Source organism: Phoxinus phoxinus, assembly GCF_949152265.1.
Source record: "Phoxinus phoxinus genome assembly, chromosome: 10".
NCBI lineage: Eukaryota > Metazoa > Chordata > Actinopteri > Cypriniformes > Leuciscidae > Phoxinus > Phoxinus phoxinus.
Genome location: NC_136885.1, coordinates 29,549,124 through 29,573,360, shown reverse-complemented (window position 1 = coordinate 29,573,360; position 24,237 = coordinate 29,549,124). Strand labels below are relative to the sequence as shown.

General features: G+C 39.0%; 2 protein-coding genes across 6 annotated transcripts in view; both read left to right on the top strand.

Moving 5' to 3' along the window:
- Positions 1-18,602, top strand: part of dyrk1b (dual-specificity tyrosine-(Y)-phosphorylation regulated kinase 1B) — a 42,203-nt gene extending 23,601 nt beyond the window's left edge. For 2 of the 5 annotated variants that reach the window (XM_079625199.1, XM_079625197.1), the window contains exons 2-11: positions 6,145-6,290; positions 7,052-7,171; positions 7,288-7,476; positions 8,116-8,263; positions 8,603-8,889; positions 9,280-9,426; positions 10,402-10,563; positions 13,262-13,565; positions 14,454-14,557; positions 14,650-18,602. In XM_079625199.1, the coding sequence (XP_079481325.1) occupies positions 6,228-6,290; positions 7,052-7,171; positions 7,288-7,476; positions 8,116-8,263; positions 8,603-8,889; positions 9,280-9,426; positions 10,402-10,563; positions 13,262-13,565; positions 14,454-14,557; positions 14,650-15,402 (2,277 nt within the window). In that variant the 5' untranslated portion in view covers positions 6,145-6,227 and the 3' untranslated portion in view covers positions 15,403-18,602. Of the gene's footprint in view, positions 1-5,487; positions 5,992-6,144; positions 6,291-7,051; positions 7,172-7,287; positions 7,477-8,115; positions 8,264-8,602; positions 8,890-9,279; positions 9,427-10,401; positions 10,564-13,261; positions 13,566-14,453; positions 14,558-14,649 lie in introns of those variants that run through there. The other 3 variants (XM_079625201.1, XM_079625198.1, XM_079625200.1) reach the window with 2 other exon arrangements.
- Positions 18,603-18,896: 294 nt separating this feature from the next.
- Positions 18,897-23,757, top strand: zp3d.1 (zona pellucida glycoprotein 3d tandem duplicate 1). The gene is made up of 9 exons (XM_079625899.1): positions 18,897-19,634; positions 20,335-20,447; positions 20,524-20,627; positions 20,725-20,899; positions 20,989-21,100; positions 21,632-21,717; positions 21,795-21,865; positions 21,941-22,886; positions 22,982-23,757. The coding sequence occupies exons 1-8, from the start codon at positions 19,074-19,076 to the stop codon at positions 22,825-22,827; spliced, it is 2,109 nt and encodes a 702-aa protein (XP_079482025.1). The 5' UTR covers positions 18,897-19,073; the 3' UTR covers positions 22,828-22,886; positions 22,982-23,757.
- The last annotated feature ends 480 nt before the right edge of the window (positions 23,758-24,237 follow it).

The following is a 24,237-nucleotide window of genomic DNA, read 5'->3' as shown; positions in this document are numbered from 1 at the left end:
TTAACAAAACAAGACCATAAAGTCCAAAAGTTTGCAATGAATATGCATATAGGCTACACACTTGTTGTACAGCAATCTCGAAAGAGACGTGTAGACTCTCAGGCATTTTGCTGTCTGTGCATCGCATCTGCTGCCTGTTGATATTTTGCTGACCACAATTTTTAACCTAAACCTCCCTCCAAATGGACGATTGTTAATAGACCGGTTAAAATATTTGGGATGAGAAGTAACAGGATCGTTGTTTGAATATGCCTATAGTCTTTTTGCATTTTCTGCCTTATTTTTATTTTTATCTGTGTATCCAGCTGACTTTTCTCCTGTTGCTATTTCTGTCCCCCCACCCCAGTCTGGCGTGTCAAGCACTATGTGTATAACTGCCTTTCAGAAGCCTGAGTAACCCTTTTAAAGATAGATATAATTGCAAGTAACCCATTGGGTGCAGGGAAAGCTGCAGGAATACTTCTGATCTGTGGATCCACCTATATGAGACAAAGAAAAGAGCAGATAGGGCCCCTGAAGACATCATATCAGCCAAGAATCAAGGTGCATGGAGTTTGGACTGTGAAAGACAGAAAGACAGTCACAGCGTTCATACAAACAACCCGTCCACTCCTTGCCCTTTGCCCCTTTCCCTCACGCTGCCTTTCATGTTTGTTTGCGTGCCGATTTTCAGTTTAAAGGTGAAATGTACCATTTTGCCATGTAAAACCCAGAATCGTGTGGTTAAAATTTCCTTTCAACACCGAATATAGGCTGTTTTTGTTGATATATCATACATTTCCCTAATTAAATGTTAAGGTTTTGACTTTACTTGAAGCATTGGCTATACAGATGCTTGATATGTGTCCACTTTTATCATTGGGTTTAGGCATATGTAAACGTTTAAAGCTAAATTGATCTCTTTTGGTTCTAACAGTATGTATCTGGTGATGATGACATCTAGATGTTTGGCTGTTGATTCAGATAAGTTAAGTTCTCGAAGCATTGGAAGCCGTTTAAATAATTCTGTTTTCCTCAATGATCCAATTAGGCTAGTCTATTAAACTCACCTATACTAGTGCACGAGCCATTGTGGGAAAATGTCTGCCTATAGTTGTCATCTCTGCATGCCGATAAAATCTGTTGTTTCACATATTCTGAGGAAAAAGTGACAAATGCCCTTCATGCTCATTGGCTCTCCAACTCCCCACCTCCTGCTGGATTAGTGGTGGGCCTGAATCAGAACAAAAACATGTTATTGTTCACCAGATGCATACACAGTGTACCTGAAAGACCAGAGCAGCGATCCTACCCCATCCATCCAATATCTCGCTGATACCCCCTCACCCCCAAGCACAGTAAACAACACTGAAGTCATTTTTCCTGATCATTCTCCCAATATCCCCTCTTCTGTCATTCACAGACACTTTTAAGTATTCACACTTTTGGTTTTGTCGTTCTGTCTGTATTGGTGTCTCCTGACTCACTCTCACATCATCCTTTCTGTGCTCTTTCCAAGAAAGAAAGTAAACAATGTGAATATGCCTGCACTCCTCGCTCTGTGTCAACATCCACCTCCACTGGAGCAAGTGGCTCTTTACTCAAGGGGCGCTTGATTAGTGGTGGTCACTTTAGATTAGCCAGTCTGGTGTTAACGTTAGCTCGCAGTCGCCTTGAGCTGTGAAGGTGCAGTCTCACCGAGAGATCAGCACGTAAGCTCCTTAGGGTCCCGCTGCTCGTGTTTAAAACTCAAGGATAAAGAGGGGTGGAGATTCAGCATTGTGCATAACAGCAGTCAGCGTGCATCTGTTTACAACAAGCGGGCTTAAATTTATCGGTGATGGCATAGAAATGGTAACTTTTTTAATCAGTTTTAAATGGTGATTGATTAATATATTGACTAATAATTTTAATATTTAGTCCATTTTCAAATCACATTCAAACAATAACCAAATTTGCTTGGCCATAAACATTTGCAAAATCTGTCAGCCAAATGTTTTTGGTGAACACTTTACAGTAAGGTCTCATTTATTAACATTAGTTATCATGAACTACCAATAAACAATACTTACACAGCATTCAATAATGTTTGTTAATTTCAAATATAAAAATATGTATTTGTTAACATTACTTAATTCTCTGTAAACTAATTATAGTTATATTCAGAAGAACATTAACAAATATTAAATGCTGTAAACATTCAAACATGTTCATTGTTAGTTAATGTTAACTAATGTAGTGATAATGCATTAACCAATGTTTATCATGTTTTACTGATTTAAAAAACAAAAACCATATCAGCATTTGATAACAACGTTCAGACAGCAATGTGCTTGTTTTAGTGTTGGCTTATTTAATGACGTTTATTATGCATCTATAGCTAATGTTGTATTTTGAGTTGGGGGATTAATTTTACTTCATTTTTAATGCACTTAGTGAGCTCTGAATTTGCCAGTGTCACTGTATGAGGCATCCACCCAGATGGCTTTTTTTATTAATAGTGTGGAGTCTGACTCAGCTACGGAGGCCTGACTGTTTAAAGTTCTCTGTGGTACTGTTTGGGCTTTGGCCGCCAAGGAAAGGTTGGACGGGGTTATATCGCATAACACAGGTGCTGAACTTAGTGGAAAGGTTGTAAGTTTTGCAGAAGCCTCTCTGAGGATGGTGTCCTCTTGCAAATGAGTGAGTTCTGAGAATCAAAAGTGGAGATGACCGGTGGGAGATTCTGGGAGGTGGTGGCACAAGCCTTGTGCCACAAGGAGGTGGCACGACTTTATTTAGTTCTTAAATAAATCATCTTTCTTAGTATAACTCCCCAATGCTAGTTTGGTGATCAATGCATGTGTGCTCCTTCCTATCTTAAATGCACATATGAAGGAGATACTGTCCTTCATCAAACTATCCTGTTGCATGTTGGGAGATTCGGTAATGTTCATCTCTCTGGTTCTGTAGGAGATCTTTGTCGTACTTGCTCACAACTACCCGTGCTATTGTTGGGCAGAGTTGAATCCTGAAGTCCTCCAGTGTTTGGCATGACATCCATGTGACCTGCCATCTGTGGGCACTTTGGACAGTGGGCATGATGTGACGCACACATCCTTGCCTTATTCACCTCTATGTACTGTATGTCTACAATGTCTTTTATTCCGACACATGGTCTGGCGTTCTGTGCTCAAGCAACACCAACTTGTTGCTTCATAATAAGGTCAAGTTTTAGTTTTTATGATGCATGGGATTTACGGAGCCCCTCAAGTCGCTCTTTAGGGACACATTGTTGCTGTTAAACTTGTTTTTCTCATGCTTTTCACATTTTTTTTTTCAAAGTGGGACAAAAAGCTAAATAAGTTGTGGATAATACCCAGAGTTTCCTCACGGTCCTCTTTTCCCTTCATGCCTATCATGGTGTGTCCAACTTTGGCTCAGTAGCACCAGCGTTCCCATTACCCTAACAGGGAATAAGATAGGGGGTCAGTACGGACATGGGAAGGGTGAGGTGGGAGTGATGGGGAGGGGTGTTCAGCTGTTCGCATGCACACACAACCATCCTCTTCCTGTGCCTTAGAGACAGGGAGTAGGCTGGTCTGTTGCCATGGTGACACTGTGATTGGCAGCTGGCAGCTGTGTTTGGTCAGCTGTGGGGATGTGGAGTGAGTTGGTTAGTGGGGGAGTCTTTGCATGGTTAATTGCAGCGGATGATTACTTCATCCACCACCTGATATATTTAACTACTGCGATGTGACACTTGTGTATGTGACAATAAATTCTACCCAGGCACCTGTGTGTCTATAGAGGAGCATGTGCCTCTGTTATTTTTTATTAATATTCGTTCCCATCGGGGGCAACATTTATGCGAGCGCTACAGCCAGATCAGCGTAGATTGAAAGCGAGAAGGGGGCGGGGGGGAAGAAGAGAGGTAACAGGCAGGGAAAGGGAGGGCGAGAGCGGCATTGTGGGAAGGGTTGCTGATACAGCACAAGCTACCAGGTTTATTTATAGAGACCTCGCCGCCCAGCCCTTGGATACCAGCAGCCAATCAGGAGGGAGAGAGGGAGGGGGCCTCTGCCAATCAGAGCGGAGGAAGGGGGGTGTCACACTCAGGAAGTTCTCAATGTGTTCATTTCAGCATTTAAAGGCACAGTGTGACATTTTTCCTGGTGCTCAGCAGATCACGCTCTTTTAGTCATTGTTTCACTCTGAAAATGAGGCCAAGGAAATAAATTGAAATTAGAGCATGTTTCTTCAGGGCATTATGAAAGTGATTTTTACTCATTAGGAAGGAAATTGTGTGGGATTTTGTTGAATCTAAGTGCAGTGCACAAAGTCATGTTGTTTTAGATGCCTTTAAAACATTATGCCTTTTTAATTGAGCTGTCTTGTCATTTGCAACAGGGTCCATGTAGAAAGAAACCAGTTGGAGATACTCCTACATACGTATATCCAGACAGGCTTCATGTCAGTGAGCTGGTACTGGGACTCCTCCTATGGGCATGTAACAGCAATGCTCGCCGTCACTCCCTGGGATTGATGGTGGTCAGATGTGTCGTTTTGCACTTTGTTTAAGCTACGGCCATTGATCGCCCAGCCATTTCAAGTTGTAATGTGTCATTGATAAATTTCACCCCCATTACTCCTCACCTGTCAGCCCCTGAAAGCAGCAATAAAAGCATTCACTGTGGAATATCTCATCCATTTCATATCCCCTCGTTAGACGTTTAAGTCCCTGCTTCCGCACTCAGCAATCTTACTTAATTACTGTACTCTAGTCTCGGCACATTTTCGCCTCTTTCCCGAGATGTCCAATACTTCCTTTGTACATTATGAATGTTCACTGTTCTAGTGGATTATTGTGGGTAAAAAAACTCACATCCTGTAGTTAAAATTTCAGTCCATCAAATTTGGGACAGCATTAATTCTTTATTAGCCTGTAGTTTAGTGCTTTGTTAGTCCCTTGGTCGTTTGTACACATAACTAGCTCCAAAAACTTGACTGGCCTACATTGTGAAAGGTTTCATGTTTATATGCAATTATTAATATACACAGTTGTTATGCTTGATGGTCTCAGATTTCTTGGTTGGGGGCTCTATACTGGTTTATAAGGGTTAATCTCACAAAACCGGTTAAGAATATGTCTAGGTCATAAAAATGTAAAAACTTATTTGCATGTAGACAATTAAGCTTGTTTTTTAAGATTTTATTTTTATTTTTAATTATTATTTTCATGACAATTAAGCATATTTCCCCAAATTTGTATTTATTTAATGCAAACAACGCTCTGTTCTTGTTACTTTAATTGCTATGTGTATATATAGCTTATATATAAGTGTTTCGTTTTTGTGTAGAAAAATGACAGAAATTGAGCTTAATTATCATGAGAATAATGCTTACAACAATGCCTACGAAATGTGGACCTACGAAATATATATAAAAAATATGCATATTATAGGTTATTTTTTTAGGTGAAAAATGACATGCTTTTACAATGATTCACCTTTAATTTGAGGTCAGCACTACTCTAGCGGGCAGCCTAATGTGCAGGCTGTATTTGAAAGTAATAGCTGCAGCATATTCTTGGCCAACGAGTGGCAGCACAGGACCATGGATAGCTCTGCTTGCCTCCCAGTCACTCCCATCATCCACTGAGATTTTGGTGTGCAATGTCATACGACCGTTTTTCTTTGTTCCACCGGTTTGGCAGTGACATACTGTACAGTGATTTTCTGTCGTTTGCATATTGTCCGCCCGTAGCTGTTGGAAAAACACATGCTGCTTAGAAAGTTGAAAGAATTATTCTGATTTGGAAACCATTCTCAGGGCTTTGAAGGTGTATTGCAGAGTATTCCCACCTCCAATACACACTTGTCATGCTGACCTGAGGAACGGTGCTGTAATTTCCCAGCCAAAATGAACTGGAGCTTCTTGAGAGGATAACCGATCATTTCTTATCACCGTTCCATCCGATTGTTGGAGATTTCAAAGATCTCTGAAAATGCCTTCAGTTTGACTTCCAATATGGTGTGTGTGAGTCTGTGTTCATCTTTCTACTTCCCCCTGCAGTGCAGTGTTTCTCCCCACACCCATGTCAGTATTTGCTTGGCTTGTGCGATGCACTTTAGCAATGTGTCTTCTGAAACCTCTCTCGTTTTTTCCCCCTATTTCTCTATGAAGGTGGAAGCAGCTCAGGATGCAAGCCCCCCTCCTCTACCCTCTGCCAGCCTGCCGCCTTGGGCTTCTCCCCCGCTGAGCCAACCATGTCGAGCCAGCACAGCCACCCCTCCTTCAGTAACATCCACTCCATGGCCGACCAGCAGCAGGTACCAGAAACATGCTCCCTTCAAATGCAATGATATCATATATGACCTGTATGTAAAGCATCATTCACAAAGTTATTGTGTTGTGTAAAGATGTGCTTGTGACTTGTCCCTCATCATATTTTGTTTTAGAATTGCAATCGGATAAATAAAAAATAACAGTAACATGCTGATATATGCATATACTGTATTGAAATGCTAAGAAAAGCCCTCAAATGAAGATTAAGACATTATTGTGTTTGACTTGTAAATCATAGCTATAGACATTACAAAAAAGTGACTCAAGAAGTCATCATATTGTTTTATTTCCTGTCACTGGCCTACAGTTCACATCTATATTATGTGGTTGAGGTTGAGTTTGTCTGTCTGTCTGAGGTAGACTAGTGGTTTGTTCATCCATGTAGTTGTATTTTGCAATATTTCATGAATGGTATATACATGCATTTTGACGTCCTTAGCTATTGCATCACTATTGCATGTAGGTTGGAGATTCCCAATAATGTGCTTAATTTTTTATTGCAACTGCAAGCATTTATTTATAATTTACCACACTAAATGAATGCATTAAATTAACAGCTGTATTCATTTGTAAACTTTTCATACTTATTAAAGTACCTAAATTGACGTTCTAAAGATGTTATAGGTTTTGTGTATCTATATATACAGTATACCCTTTAATTTTATTGTTTTGTTTTTGTTATGGTGTTTCCTCTGTTTCCCCTCTTTTTTTTTCTTACTGTTGTCTTGGTGTCACTTTTTTTCAGGTGCTGTCAGATATGACCATCCTGCAGAGGAGGATTCCACCGAGTTTTCGAGATCCTGCCAGCGCCCCGCTACGTAAACTCTCAGTCGATCTCATCAAGACATACAAGCACATCAATGAGGTGAATCCATCTCAGGCTTTTTACAAATTAATGATTAAACCAATTGTACCAACCACCTAGTTATTAGTGAAGCAGCAATTGAGGTGCAAATATTAAACGTTTTTCTCGTTTTCCAGGTGTATTACACGAAGAAGAAACGGCGAGCCCAGCAGGTTCCGCCTGAGGACTCTAGCACCAAAAAAGAGCGCAAGGTGTACAACGACGGCTACGATGATGACAACTATGACTATATTGTGAAGAACGGGGAGAAGTGGCTGGACCGCTACGAGATCGACTCACTTATTGGCAAGGGCTCCTTCGGACAGGTAAGCACAACTTCCCTGAAGATTAGACTAGAATAGAAGAATACGAGCATAAAATCTAACTAAAACAGCACTTGTGTTCAACAGGGTTTGTGACAAACTATAAACTAGCAAGTGATGTCTTTTTTGTCTCCAAAATAACTTAATTTGATCCAAAAGGAAACTGAACACAGTCAGCGAAAACTTGATAGTATTGTAATACAATATTGAACTATCATTATTCTCATTATGGAAAACTGATGACAATTTGTACATAACCATAGTTTTTAATATGCTCCTGGTTCCAAATCTGGTATATGTACACTTTTCTGTCCCAAAACAAAACAAAAAATGGTAATGTTTCGTTACATTAGATTTGAATAGAAGCTTATAAAAATAAAAATGTTTAAAATAATGAAAATAAAGGAGTGCTTTGTGTTCTCAATTAATGCATATTATAAGCAAACCACACTACAGACTAAAATGGTCAAATAAATTACTAAATAAGGATTTGTTAAAGTAAATATGAAGGATTTGAAAGTCTGTGCACAGAAACTCTGGTGCATCTTTTAAAATGTTAAATCGTATGTTGCTACTTAATTTTTCTGTTGTAAAACTAGAACTTTTTGCCAAGTGTGCGCTAATTTGCTCCTTTTTGTGTAGGTGGTGAAAGCCTATGACCACCATGAGCAGGAGTGGGTGGCCATCAAGATCATCAAGAACAAGAAAGCCTTCCTGAACCAGGCCCAGATTGAGCTGCGGCTTCTTGAGCTCATGAACAAACACGACACTGAGATGAAGTACTACATAGGTAAAAAACAGACACTGTTCGCTCGCCTGTACACGTACAAGAATACGACAAGCAGCTGTTACTCTACATTTAGTCTTCCATAGAAAAACCTTTGACCTAATGGCAAGAGAATTTCCTCCCACCCAAAAGCAATAAGTACTCAAGACTAAAAGTAGTTCATGAGACCATTTCATAGACTGAAAGCAAAGTATAAAAGACAATCTGGATCTCACGGATATCTAGATCACTTGCTAAACGTTCTTTTAAACATACTTATTTCAACTCTTATTGTGATAACTTTGAGAAACCTCAAAGCAGCCTCTCTAATACATCTTTTCTTTCTCATATTTGTTTCCTCAGTTCACTTAAAGAGGCACTTCATGTTCCGTAACCACCTGTGCCTGGTGTTTGAGCTTCTCTCCTACAACCTGTACGACCTCCTGCGTAACACCAACTTCCGCGGCGTCTCGCTCAACCTGACACGCAAGTTTGCTCAGCAGCTGTGCACGGCGCTGCTCTTCCTGGCCACGCCCGAGCTCAGCATCATCCACTGCGACCTCAAGCCTGAGAACATCCTCCTTTGCAACCCAAAGCGCAGTGCCATCAAGATTGTGGACTTTGGCAGTTCCTGCCAGCTAGGACAGAGGGTGAGACAGCGTCTCAGGCCCATTTGCGTCACTGTTTGTTAACAACAGGCTGATAAGGTCACACACAGTAGCAACTACAGTGAACTTGCATTTAAATAAACACAATGAATAGTGGAGGCATGCTGTGCTTGACTTTTAATGATAAATGCATCTGTAAGAGATAAAAACGCGCAATGTTCTTAGTTGGTGGGATGTGCATTCAGAGCACATTCTAGAGGACTTTTCCACAGCTGAAATAGATTTACTGCTTAAGATTCCTAGTGGCTGTGCTGCACCCTTCTTATCTTTCAGCTTCTGCTGCCCACTAGTGGAGAAAAGGGAAAATGTAATAGTTACTTGTGCATCCTGTGTTTGTGCATGCCATTCATTTCTGTATTCCTCCTCCCTTAGATTTACCAGTACATTCAGAGTCGGTTTTACCGCTCTCCTGAGGTGTTGCTGGGCATGCCGTATGACCTGGCTATAGACATGTGGTCCCTAGGCTGTATCCTGGTGGAGATGCACACGGGTGAACCGCTCTTCAGCGGCTCCAATGAGGTACGGCTCGGGGATTAGTCACACAATGACTGTGCAAAGCGTTTGTGACGTCTTTCTTTGACCCTCATCCTAAGACTTCACTTGTAAGAACCACACTTCAGTAAACTTAAACAGGCATACAAACAGGATATAAGACAGATTTTTTTATTTATTCCCAGGCTTGTCAACATTTATGCATTATTAAAATATTATAATTATTTTAAAGACATTAAGACAGAGCAGATTACAGTCCCTACTGTAAATATTCGAAACAAGAGATGCCACTTGTCCCATCCCTGACTTATACTAATGAGTCCATCGTTTTAAAACTGACACTGATGTGCTGCACTATGTAAAAAAAAATAAAAAACTGTTTTATAATTTTCAGCTACCGTACTTAAAATGCACTGCAAGATACTGATAAATGCGATGTGACACCCAAAGACATTTGTATATATGTATATGTATATAAACCAATGCAATAAAATACAGTCGGATCCGATGTTGTTATTTACAAATAGTTTTCTGTAGTTGGAATTAACCTGAAACTAAATATAATTATCAGATTAAAAACTAAAATTAAGAAATTAGAAATGTTGACTAGTCAACAACGTGAAATAAGTTTGTTGAAATACAAAAATTACCAAGACTAAAACTTATATAAAAGCTAAATAGATTTTTTATTTTTTTACTAATAAAAATGACAAAAGCACAAAATAAAATGACAAACTTAAACTGAAATAAAAATGAATACTGAAAATATAAAAATAAAAGATAATTGAAAATATTAATAAATACTATGATATAAATAGTACTAATAATACTGGTCTGAACACAATATCCTGTGTACACACCCTGTAATCAACTCTTTAAGTAATAAATGCATTTCAGAAGGTATTGATCTGTCATATATATGATATCTAATATATGCTAACATATCAGTTGCAACTAAGTCCATTTAAATTTTGCCCTGACACTGTGCTGGATCTTTCTCAGGTGGACCAGATGAATAAAATAGTGGAAGTGCTGGGGGTCCCGCCCAACCATATGCTGGATCAGGCCCCTAAAGCACGCAAGTACTTCGACAAGCTGTCCGACGGTCTATGGACCGTCAAGAAAAACAAGGACATTAAGAAGGTACTTTATCCTTCGGCCTCTGTGAGTAAAACTCTGCTTCTACTTATCCTTCGCCCTCCTCCCAAAGACCACCCTTCCTTCCTCACCATCACCTGCTCCACGCCGACGCTCACCTTATCCTCAGGGAGAGGGGAAGAGAAAAAAAGTAGGGCTAAAATGGAGGAGGGTGGAAAAAAAGGTTGGGGATTAAATTTAAGCAAGGCTAATGTGTGCTAGGGAACCTCCTCCTCTCTCCACTGACCCACCTGTGCTTACAGAGACTCACGGTCAATCTAAACCCAAACCTACAGCATCTGTTCTCCTCATCAGCATCATTTTCACAACCATCCTCATTCTGTCTCTGAATCACCAGTTAGGAGCAGGCATGTCAATAGCACTTACAATACGAATAGCACTTACACATCGAGATACGTAAACTAAAAGGCCAAAAATATACAGCCACCCCTTTTAAAATATTATATGCTAAAGCATATAATGACAATTTAGAGGATTGGACCACCTGTTTATTAATACAAGTAGTTTTTAAGTTAAATGCTCATTAAGTACATATGAGGTTGGGGTGTCCAGATACTTTTGGCCAAACAGTGTACACTACCATTTAAACATTTGGGGTCAGTACAATTTTCTTTTGGAAATAATTTATTACTTTTATAATACTACTCTAAAGTGATAGTAAAGACTTTTACATTGTTACAAAAGATTTCAATTTCAAAAATGCTGTTCTTTTTAACATTCTATTCATCCTGAAAATATTACGGTTATCACAAAAATATTAAGCAGCACAGCTGTTTTCTACATTGATAATAGTAAAAAAAGTAAGCACCAAATCAACATATTAGAAAGATCACATGAAATTGAAATCTGGAGTAATGATGCTGTAAATTCAGCTTTGCCAACACATGATTAAATTACATTTTAAATGATATTAAAGTAGAAAACAATTTGCATTATTATTGTAATATTTTATCAAATAAATGCAGCATTTGTGAGCATAGATTTCTTTCAAAAACATGAAAATCATTCTGACCCCAAACATTTGAACAGTAGTGTAAATAAAAAAGTAAAGCTTTACAATAAGATTCCATTTGTCCATTTTAATGTAATGCATCAGTTATTAAGATCTAAAAGGCCAAACATTTATTAGTCTTTGTTAATGCTAGTTAATACAAATACAGCTTGTTATTCATTAATGTTAATTCTTAGTGCATTAACTCATTTTTACAAATGGAACCTACTGTAAAGTGTTACTAAAATATCAGTTTAAAGATTTACAGTATAGATGCAATGTTGTAAGAAAATAATTTGTAAATTACATTGGCAGAGCTCTACTTCTTAGCAGCTCTCAGTCTAGTCAACGACACGCATGGGTCACAGGTTAAGCGAGTGCAGCCAGTAGCTAGAATGACCCTGTTTCCAGTGAAGATAAGTGAAAGTAGCATCAGGTTAAGAATCTAGAAAGTGTGTGCGTGCGTACGTATGTGGCCGCAGATTAAGACGCAAAGCTGATAGCAGGTGGAGGGTAAAAGTCTGGATGAGGTCCTAATACACTTTGTTTTACAGGATTAATGTCTGCCACTTACTGCCAACTCATCCAGAGACTCACCTCAAATGCTCCAGCATGCATTTTGTACTTCTGTGTGGACAATAGAGAAAAATATTTGAAAGCTTTGCTTTGTACTCTATTACAATGTAAATGTTGGTTCATTTTAAGTCTTTATTGTAGTATTTATGGACCAGGATACAGTGTATAATAGCACAGAATCGGTTTAGTGTCAAAGGTTCTCAAACTGTGTATATGACAGGGCTCAACAATATGGGTTTTTTTAAGCAACATATTTGTCTCACAAATATTGTAATATTTCAGGAAAAAGAAGAAAGTAAGTTTACTACAAAAAAACAAAACAAAAAAAACATTATTTGTAGTAAACTTATGCTTTTAATTTGCCATAATAGCTGGAAATCATGTATCTTTATTGTAATTCCATGACAGGCATAAACACATTTAAATTTGGCTAGAAAAGGATGGCATATGATGATTTATGGTTTTGTGTAGTTCTTTCAACTGAAATTCTTTCAAAAAGTCTCATTGTTGAACCCTGTATGACACTTAGAGCTCCTATGCAAATGTCATTATTCCCACAAAACCACAAACATATCTCATTTTCAGTCCCCTTCACTTGCATTGATTAATGATTTCTTTGACTGCTTAGTTTCCTATTAAAGTCAACATGAAATCAAAATTTACTTTCCTATACATATTACAAAGAATAAAAATGTTTCCTAACCTATTTCATTGCCTGTAGCTAACACAGTAGTTTAATTCTGGTTTAATGTTACTGTAAATAAAGCATTCACATCAGGCTCTATTTTGATATGGAATTTCCATGAAAAGTATGAAACCTACTTTTCATGTTTCAGTCAGTCCTAATAACCATTTTTTTCCAATAACTATTGTTTCACTCAGAATTGGGTTACAAACGCCATTTCATGTTGACTTTATAGTATTTAATTAATAATATATAACAAGTTTATTCTTCTAACATTAGTAGATGTATCTATTTATTAATTATACAGCTTGGTAATAATATGTTCTTTGACTGATAGTTCATCAACCTTTGTTTTTGAATGATGACATTTCAACCGTTATCTGCACTTCACTAAATGCTACTTGTTTGTGCCTCGTTCTGTTCCCTTGCTCTGTGTTGATTCGTCACTCCAGGAATATAAACCACCTGCCACGCGGCGACTGCACGAGATCCTGGGGGTGGAGACGGGAGGTCCAGGGGGGAGGCGAGCTGGAGAGCAGGGCCACGCGCCCTGCGACTACCTGAAGTTCAAGGACCTGATCCTGCGCATGCTGGACTACGATCCCAAGACGCGCATCACGCCCTTTTACGCGCTGCAGCACAACTTCTTTAAGAAGACGACGGATGAAGGCACTAACACCAGCAGCTCCACCTCCACCAGCCCTGCCATGGACCACAGCCACTCCACCTCCACCACTAGCTCCGTCTCTAGCTCCGGTAAGTGTGTGTAATGCCACGGTCACACTAGACTTTGAGCATGCAAGATTTATACAGACTCTGGAACGGTTGCGATGGCGGCTGTTTAAAAAAAAAATTTAAGGGATCCAGATTGCGTCAGGGTCCAGATCACCCTTTTGGGGTTTATTTTGCGATAACAACCGGCTAGATATACATTATCCTACTTATTACATGGCTACTTGCCACATAAGTAATTAATTAGACACGAAATATTGATTTGAATTAAAATATTTAAGCTTATGCAAAGAAAAACAGGTCCCAGGTGAGGTAACCAGTTATAACAAGACATTTAAGGGATAATTTACAGTCATATCAACAATATTAACATAGACCTACTATTAATACTGGCGGTTTAGTTTTACTGTAAATACAGTTGATAACTGAGGCACGAGATGGCACCAACTGCATTTTAATGAAACGAGAGAGAGCGGGACCGTGTTGTGATACAAGAGACAGATTCCCAGCTGAGCGGGTGCTATTGACGACGGTTGCAACCTCTGAATGTTACGACTGGCCAATCAGAATCAAGCATTTCAAAGAGCTGTGCAACAAGTAAAAAATATGCTTTAGTAAACAGTACTTTAGTGTAACAAGTAAAATATAACTCCAGTGTACTGGAATCCTGCATATTAAAAGTTTGTGTTCTTTAAATTCATCTAAGAGGTCATAGCGTGATGTATTGATCTTTTACTATACGAATTCGTGGCAAACTTGAGAGAGTGTTTCCTGTCTCCCACATTCGCACGCGTATGAATTCGATGGAATGAAAAGTGTAGTGTGACCGCCCTTTAAACCTGTTACTTGGGGACAGTACATCTAGAAAAGGACTCCTTTTACATGAGCTCTTTGTTGTTGCTCCCAACACAGGTGGATCTAGCGGTTCTTCCAACGACAACCGGAATTACCGGTACAGTAACCGGTACTACAATAGTGCAGTCACTCACACAGACTACGAGATGCAGAGCCCACAAGTAAGTGATTGTTCTAGCGCACCGCACAGCTACTCTTTAAGATGCCAAAACGACTCGTCTTGATCCCCTCTGGTCGCTTTTTCTCCCTCCAGGCTCCGTCTCAGCAGCAGTTGCGCATCTGGCCAGGAGGAGACAGCAGCATGGGTCAGCTGTCCAACAGCGGCAGCGACTCCTCCTACCCGCAGCTGATGTTGCACAAGCCTGCAGCCACGCAGCACTCGCGCCACTTCCTGGGCAACATAGGGGGCATGATGGAGCCGCACCATCCCCACCCCATCTACGGCAGCCACCACAGCAACGGCAGACAGCTCCGGCAACAGCAGCAGCAGCAGAACCAGCCGCAGGGCCAGGCCTCGCAGGGCCAGCAGGGCCCAGCGCTGATGCCCGTCTCCTCCCCGCAGATGCAGGACAGCATCGAGCTCAGCCTCACCCACCACCACCACCTGGGTCAGTCTTCCATCATGCAGCCGCCCCCGTCGAGCTTGGACTCCAGTCAGTACGGCTCCTCCAACCTCCACCTGGGCCTCTCTGCCTTTCGGACTAGGACAGTTATGGCCCCCCAGCAGCCCCCTTCCGCTTCCCAGCAACAGTTGCCCCAGGCCCCAGCCTCCCAGGACAGCATGGTCGCTGCCTCCGGTTTGGGATACATCCCTCCGTGCTACGCCGGCAGCAACAACAATAACAACCCGCCGCAGGGAAGCGTCGGAGTGGGGGGGATGCTCACCGGGGGGCCTCCGCCCAGAGGAGTCGGGGGAGCTGGGGGGCGGCCGGACTCTGAGGAGTCCGCCATGATGGCAGTGTGCGGCAGCGGGAGTGGGAGCGGTCAGAGTGCAGCCAACTCTTGATAAATCTTGAACAAATTCCAAAAGCCATACGAAAATTTTAACGACAACATAACAGTGACAAAAAGCGCCACACGTACACACACACACGACACACATTACACGTAGTAAGCGTACAACACACACATACGCGCGCGGCCACACGTAACAGAATCGCAGAGAAAAACTTGTGAAATATCAGACAGTTGATTTTGTTTTTTCGTTTCGTTGATTTGGTTTTGCATGGGGAGAAGGTCAAGGGAGGGATTTGAAACTGTTTTTATCGTTATTTTTCTGTTTGTTTGTTTGTTTTTCTTTAATTGAAGGAGAAGAGCAGCGAGCGAAGTAGTCGCAACAGAAGGTTTCAGAATGTTTGTTATTTGATTTTATGTGATTTCAGGACAGGTTTGCAGCGAGAGATTTTTATTTGCCGTTTTTTTGGGGCGAGGAAAGGAGTTTTCTGTTGAAAAAAATTGAATGTTTTTGTCAAGACGACAGCAGCGGGAGAGAGAGTACCTTATGTTTTTTTTTTTTTTTTTTGAGTTTTTTTTTTTTTTTTTTTGAGGTTTTGCCGTAATTGTACATTTTTAATTTATTAAGAATCACTACATAGGGAGCGGGAGAAGGGGTTAGAAAGAGATCTAAATTGAGAGGTGGGTATTTTTGGGGTTTATTTATTCAATGTTTTATTTATACAGTTGTTTTATTTGGGCTCAGACAGATGATACTTATGCTTAGAAAACAAACAAACGGTTTGAGTTTTTTTTTTTCTTGGCTTCATTTTGTTGTTTTTGGTTGCTTTTTTTCTAGTTGAGCATAACCCACACACAAACACACACACACAAGACATACACTCACATTTTTGTTACTTTTTTTTAATGTTTCCAGTCTTTATCTCGCTTGACACACTGGCTTATATATCTCAAACTATGAAACAAATCCTACGAATGAAATAAAGCAAATGACAGAAACTGTTTTTAGTCGCCACACAGTGAGAAACACCAACTAACAACTAGAGGAGGAGGCTGAATCATGAGCCGCTTTCACGAGGAGAGGGGGAACGTAACTCGACTTCACATAAAGGAGGAAGTGATACAGGAAAGTCTTGAAAAACATCAAAACATTTTGCCAGAAGGAAAACCAAAATGCTTCCCTGTTGTTCGTTTCAAAAAATAGTCTGCCTTCTTCTTCTTCACCATCTCACTAGACTCTCTCTCTCTCACCCCTCTCTTACTTTGGTTTCTGTCTTTTTCTCTCTTTTTTTTCTAACCCTCTTTGTTTTGGACAGAAAACTGAAAGCGTTAACACATTTGTATTAACTCTGGATATGCTAAGCCAAATCTTGCTGTAGCTCTCTCTCTCTTTCTCTCTTTTTATTTTCTTGCTTACCCCATGTTTCTGTTGGAAGGAAGAGTCTGGGGCGAGATCTAGCAGGAGGGCAGAATACTTCAGTATGAAGGGACACTGTCACGCCCTCCTGACTGCAGCCCCTCCCACTCCGACTTCATTTCCTGCCTCTCATTTTGCTTTCTCTTGTCTTTATTCTCCCCCTCCTCCCCTTCCTCCTTCACAACACTCTGTGAGTGCTGTTTGCCATCAAGTCAAAAAAAGTGAACTACTTCTCTCTCGGCTGCTATCTCCACTCTCAACCATGTTCGGATTGCTGCTAAAGAAAACAGACAGATAAATAAATAAATGAATAAATAAATAAATAAAAATGAGAACTTTTTAACCCTCCTGCTTCAGAAAAATGAAAAATAAACCACTGCATCTCATGTATTTATTACTATTTAACAAGGAAAAAAGAAAAAAAAGAAAAATCTGTTTTCTGCTGTTTTTTTGTTTGCTTTCTTTCTTGGTACAGGTTAAAGCTTGACATTTATATTATGTAACGGAAACATGGTATTAAACAAGTGCCTCGATTTATTGGTCAGCCACTGGACGGAATTGAATAGAAGAGGATTATAGGAGTTTGATCAAGGTTTATTATATGTATAGCTAAAATTCAAGCCTCATGCAACTGTGTAGAAATCCATGACAATTCAAACATCATGTGAGAACTTCATATTGGATGCTACGCGCCTCATTCAGTATGACTGACCAATACCATATATTTAATTAACTGATGACATCTTCATCCATTGTAATCTGTGTACATAGCATCCATGCATCATCCAGTTAACGTTAAAGCAATGTTAGGGTGAAATGTCATTTTCAAGGTTAATTCTAGTGACTGGGATTCGAACCTGCAACCTTTGAGGCATCAGGACCTGCAAACTACCTTATTCTGCTCAGATCAGTGATGATGACTGCTGTCCTTTATGTTCTTAATAACCAGTTAAAACTTGTAATTGGCCTCACTGGCTTCTTTACTTTGTCATTTCTTTCAACATCATCCTTCATGAGAACATAATGTCTGAAGTATTATGATATCATCAGTTTTGGTTTCTTTATTAAAGAGAGAGTTGCCTCTGTAGGTCCTCTAATCTTGTTATGTTTAGCAGACGTTGGTCACCATATAAATGTCACACTCACCATGCACTGTCAGAAACGTGTCTGAGCACTGATAAACTTTGAAAAATGCAGATGTTTCTGAGCTGCTTATAACACAACTACAGATGTTTGTGTGTACTCTGTCATTATTGAAGAGTATAGGAAATATATATGATCTATGGAGGGGTTAATGGGGGACAGTATCCAGAACAAATTGTTGCTCTGTCACCACTCAATAAAACCCTCACATAAACCAAAACTTCTGTTGAAGTGGAGGAGCATCTAAAGGGGGGGACAAAATCAAATCAATAATTGAGAACACATATGTTAAGAAGTTTATACTGGTTTGGTTAAGCTGGCTGATAGCATTTTTAATGTATAGGCCTACTACAAATCATAAGTAACTGGAAGTTGTACCTAAAATGTATATTGCTGGTCTTTACTTTTATGAAGCGCTGGAATAAATTAGACTATATTACGTGCTCTTATTGAGACATTTCCTAAAAGTGGACAAGTTTATTGCACAGTAAGAGCATGTGGTGTAAGAATAAAAACTAGCTCGTAACGTTACTTGAGGCCAGTCAAAAAGTGCTACTTGGCATTGAATTCGTCTTTCTACAAAAACAATAGTTTCCACACCACTATTTGCAGTAGCCTATTATTGGATCTTAAGTACATGCTTCTAACTAAACATAAGGAATAAGTAAGTTCATTTAATAACTGCTTAGCAAGGATGTAACAAGTCAAAAAAAAAAGATCAAACCGCATAATAAATAAACTTGCCTTTAATAAGTAGCTAGAATATAGCCTAATTGAATATAAATATAATAGGTAGGCCTACAACAGCCACAAGATGTAACGTTAAATTGATTTCCGTAGCTACTGTTATATACAAAATTATTAGGCTATGTCGGCTAATGCTAAATCATGATGGTAGGTACCGTACACGTACAATAAATGTTTTTCATAAACCTTAATAATAAAAGCAATATATGCTTAAATACAGGCTTCAATGGGACTTGCGTGAATTACGTGATGACGTTTTTTTTACCGGCTCATTAAACTTCGAAAAAAAAAACCGATTCATGACTAAACGGTTAATTAGCCGTCGTCACGTCATCAATCAACAGGTGGCTACAGGGCGCGCCTAGCGTTCTTCTCAGCGGCGTTTTATTTATTTCCTTTGTCACATTTAAGAGTTAATGGCTATCATGGAGCACATGAGTTCGTGTTTTTATTGTTCTTTGTATTTTCTTGGCATAATGTGCATCGTCAAAGCTTACAATCATGGGCCCGGGGGTCACCTATATAGCAACGTCGAATCCACGGAGCAGAAAGTCCTTGCCATGCAACCCATGTCAGGCGCTGTCAGGCCATGGACAGAAGACAGTGAGTTTATGAAGAATCCTCCGGTTATGCGACCATATCACGTTTTCCCAATGTTCCAACATGTCCCAGTTCCTCTCGTTGACATGGGTCTGTTCAGGCCTGTCTCCGGGAGACGACACTTACCAAACCTTTTGACTAGTCTTCTAATTCCTCAAGTGAACCCTCAGTTTGCCCAAGTGTCTCCCGTGCGTAATGCTCGTGGCGTAGAGGTTTGGTGTGGTTACAGTAAGATCTCGGTGCGCATGAATGAGAATCTACTGGGCTTCAGAAGTTCACCGTCTTTGTTTCGCCTGGGAACATGTCCTGTGTCACGCTCCGACAAGAACTTCTTATATTTCCATTACGACCTCAATGACTGCGATAGCTCTTTAACGGTAAGTAGGCCTAGTTGTATACGATAAAACTTATCTTAAAGTTGCGCTTTTGTCAGAGGTTTCTTTAAACTAAAAAAGTTGCTGCCTTAAATTAAGTACAATCAACGTGGATGTTTGATTTCAACTTAAATTAGGCTACATTTTAACTGACTTAAAATAAAATTAGTGGAGTCCTGTATAGCCTAACTTGTAAAAAAAAAAAAAAGTAGAGTTAAAGCAATGTTAAAAACATGTTGTTATAAGTGTTTTTTAGTTTCTGAATATATTTAACAGCACAAATATAGGCAGCAATATATATATATATAGCTGCCTATATTTGTGCTATTAAATATTCATAAATGTGTGCAAAATATTATCAGTAAAATATTTACTTAAAAGGCTAGTTTCCTTTTTTCAACACACCATTAGAATACTGTGTAAATCTGAAAAATTATAGCATACAACTATCAATTGTACAATTGTCAAGATATTTGTGATGAATCATTATTCCATTGTTTAGAAAACTATAGAACACATTTAGATATGGTAAAGTCAAATTCTCATAATAATCTTAAAAGTTTGCCAATGTTTTGTTTTTTTTGTTGAGTAGGCCCATCTTATTTGAGACATCAGGCTCTTATTACTCTCCTATACGAGAATATTAAACCTTACTCGAGAATCTAAAGAATTTATTACCATTACAATGTTTGATCCTCCTCAGATGATGAACGGCCAGATCATGTATTCTAACACGGTGCGCTATACACCAGAGCCTCAAGGGACAGTCATCCGAGCGGTGCCCCTCACGCTAAACGTCCAGTGCCTATACAATAGGTAAGCCATGAATCTGAAGAGGTTTCCGGAGTTGGAAATTAAATTCACCTCATCTTTTGTTTTCTCCAATTTCTAGATTTCATTATTCCTACAAAATAGGCTTCCTGCCTGTGCCGAGGGAGCGCGTGTTGCATAAGATTTTTGAGCGCAGGGCCAAGTTTAGTATTTCTGTGTGTAATGGTAAGCTTTTACTCTTTCTATATAATTTCATGTTTTGTTTGACCTCTAAATATGATGTTGGTGCCCATCGGTCTATTAAACTGTGTGTGAACTCCAGAACGCTGGGAAAGACTTGAAGAAAATGTGAGTTTTGTGCTTGGGGAGCCCATGTATTTTGAAGTCAGTGCTGCTCATATGTCCAAAGACGAAAGGATCTTTGTTGACTCCTGCTATGCAACAGCATCCAAAGACCCAAAGTCCACTCCACAACACAGTGTTATTTCTAATTATGGGTAAGCTGTTTGGTACACTCTGCTTTTATTTAACATAGACACTTTTAGCGTGGAGAAAGCAAAAAATAAGCACCAAACCTCAATTTCAGGTGTATGGAGGACAGCAGGAGACAAGGAAGTCTCTCCAGCTTTCTCCAAAGACAGTCAAATATTATAAGGTTTTCAGTTGATGCCTTTTTACTCCCCCAAGTTACTGGCACGGTAATGTTTTAATTCTTAAATGGGATATATATATATATGTATATGTGGAGACCGGGGCTAGTTGTCCACACCTTGAAGTCTTGGCACACATTGACCTATGGGTTATTTTGTCACACTATATGGACTGGAGCCCTCTTAAAAGGAAACCTGCTGTTTATTGACATAAATTTGATGATAATCGGTTCCAGAATATGCATCTAAAATAAAAAGCCATCTCGCATAACAAATCAGGATATTTGATTGCCTTTTCATCAAAATGTAAACAGTAAAATATAAAAAACAAATCAAATTGGCATTTGTTATTGCTGAAATATGAAACAGCAAAGATGTAGAAGGTAATGAACAAAATGATCAAACCCTATAAATTGGCAGATAATTTTAAATAAAAATGACAGCATATAAAACATGTGACAACTTGCCCCTGTCTGTCATGCATGTATGAAATTAATTACATGTGTTGATTACATGCACACACATATATATATATGTGTGAGTATGAGTGTTGATTGCATTTTTTCCTCATTTGTACAGCACTTTTACCTGCATTGCACAATATCGGTTCACGATGCGATTACCGCAACAGCAAAATCCTGTACCTATGACAATGCAGAGAGAAGGTGAATAATTGTATTACACATATGTGCAACATACTGTGTAAATGCAGAGAAGCAAGATTCTTATCTTGTACCAACAGGTGGGACGAACTCTACACTGATGCATCCGTTTGTGAATGTTGTGATTCAACTTGTGAAATTGAAGCAACTTGTAAGTAGAAGGCATCAGAGACTATAATAACTTAAAATGAAAACACTTAACATCAATGTTTTGTTCTTGCTTTAGCTACAGCTTCTTTGCCCCGTACCGCACAATCTCTGATAACAAGTCTACCCTGGATTATGGACAAGAACGAACAATCATTAATCAAAGGAAAAGGATTGTTTGGTGTTCAGAAGGACACAGAGGAGGTGAAGTTCAAGAGCGCAGAAGGAATCGGTGAAGAGGAAGATGATCGTTACACTGTGGAGATTGTGACTGATACTGAAAAACAAATGAAAGGAAAAGAGAATAAAAAGATGCCGATGAAAGACTTTGATGAGGATGTAGAAGTAATTGCTGGGACAGCGGAAACAAATGCTATAGAGTTAAAGGATGAGGGTGATCTTTTTGGGAAAGTGATGTCTGTTGGGGAACAGATGGATAGTGTTGTAGAGCTCGAGGAGGATGCTGGGAGACTCAAGAGCACAGAAGGAATCAGTAAAGAGAAAGAAGATGCTGATACTGTGGAGACTGTGACCGATATTGAAAAACAAATGGAAGCAACAGAAGAAAATAAAAAGATGCCCATGAAAAACTTCGAGGATGTAGAAGTGATTGTTGGGACAGAGGAAACGACTGCTATAAAGGATGAGGAGGGCGATCGTTCTGGAAAAGTGAAGTCTGTTGGGGAACCGATGGATAGTGTTGTAGAGCTCGAGGAGGATGCTGGGATTCTCAAGAGCACCGAGCTTTTGGAAGATGTTAATGATGACAAAGGGTCCAGCAAGAGTGGACTAAATGAACTGATTGACATTACCAGAGAAGAACTGTCCAAATATAAAATAAAGCCTGAAGTTTTTGAGAAGAGCATGCAGGTACGAACCACAGGACCCTCACACATGGCGATGGATGAAGAGGTATTTTTAAATGCCAAACAAGAACCAATGGAGTGGAATAAAGATGAAAATTAACCTACCCAGTGAGCGAGAAATGGGGGACGGACGTTTGAGATCGTTCCAGGGTCTCAAAGGTATGATGCTTTCATTTATTCAGAATTTAGCTGCACTTTATAAGAGTTCCTTTATATTTTTCTAGCCTTTGTTTCTTTTTTTATTTCTGTTTTAGAATCCTTGATGGACCTTTTTTGGAGTTGCATCTGTGGGGCAAAAGATCTCGACATACTTTCTTAAAGTCAGTGTTTTGGTCATGGATTCAACTGAATTCAGGAATGTGCATAATATGATGGCATCCAGGTGTTTTTCATGCATATGGAATGCTTCAATGTACAGTACCGGCATCCACTGTAATGTCATTGGAATATTAAAACATTTTTGATTGATCATTAGTTTTTCTTCTCTGATCGTATGTTCTGACCTTTTTTGATGCCTCTCATTAAATTAACAATTTATTCTTAACGAGAAAATCTCACAGGTTATATTTTATCCCAAAAATCAAAAGAAAAATGCTTAAAGAAAATTTAAGCTGTCTTTATTTTAATTAAAGTTTTAGTGTTGTTTGTTGTACTGAATTTTAATCTGATTTAAAAATTAATAATGAAAACATGAAATGTGTATATAGTACAGTAATGAAATTTTGGTAACACTTTACAATGAGGTTAATTTGTTAACATTATTTAATGCAATAACTAACACGAACTAACAATGAGCAATACATTTTTGCAGCAATTGTTAGTTAATTAAAATGTTCATGTTAGTTCAGTGCATTAACTAATGTTATAACAGATACAGCTTTTGATATTAAAAAAGGTATTAGTAAATGTTGAGATTAACTAAATTATGTAGAAGTATTTTTCATTGTTAGTTCTTGTTAACTGTAGTTTACTAATGTTTACAAATGAAAACTTTACAATAAAGTGTGACTGAGATTTTGTTTTCAATGGTCCTAAAATGGGCTTAAATTGCTTTATGCAAAATACAAAGTATATAATCTAATATAACCTAAATCATAAGCTACTACTTTAAATTTGGAATTAAACAAGTCTTCTTAGGAGGAATATGCAAAGGTATCAAAGTAAAAATCAGCTGGGAAAATCTACCAAGTTTCATTCAACTGGCAACAAGGCAGCATCTGAAAAGTTTTGGAGCTGTTTTATTATTAATTTGATATTATTTTTGGCGATGTCAGTTGTAACTTGAGGAGGGCTGTCAGTGTCAGATCCTCCACCTAAACATGGGAGTAAACCACATAAACTCTCTAGAAAATAACAATAAATTAGATATGGTCTGAATAAGTTTAGTGAACAATAGACATATTTAAGATTAAAGAACTCTCTAAAGAAATATAGAAATCTCTAATGTAGGCCTCCTTTCTGATTTTATGACCGTGCGTGTGTGTGGCTAGTCACATCAGACCAAAATGCT

Excerpts from the sequence above, each read along its gene's own strand:
- zp3d.1 (XM_079625899.1), top strand. The coding sequence starts at position 19,074 with ATGGCTATCATGGAGCACATGAGTTCGTGTTTTTATTGTTCTTTGTAT. Across the intron at positions 21,101-21,631 it reads TCCCCCAAGTTACTGGCACG|CACTTTTACCTGCATTGCAC; the intron begins GTAATGTTTTAA and ends TCATTTGTACAG. Across the intron at positions 21,866-21,940 it reads TTGTGAAATTGAAGCAACTT|CTACAGCTTCTTTGCCCCGT; the intron begins GTAAGTAGAAGG and ends TTCTTGCTTTAG.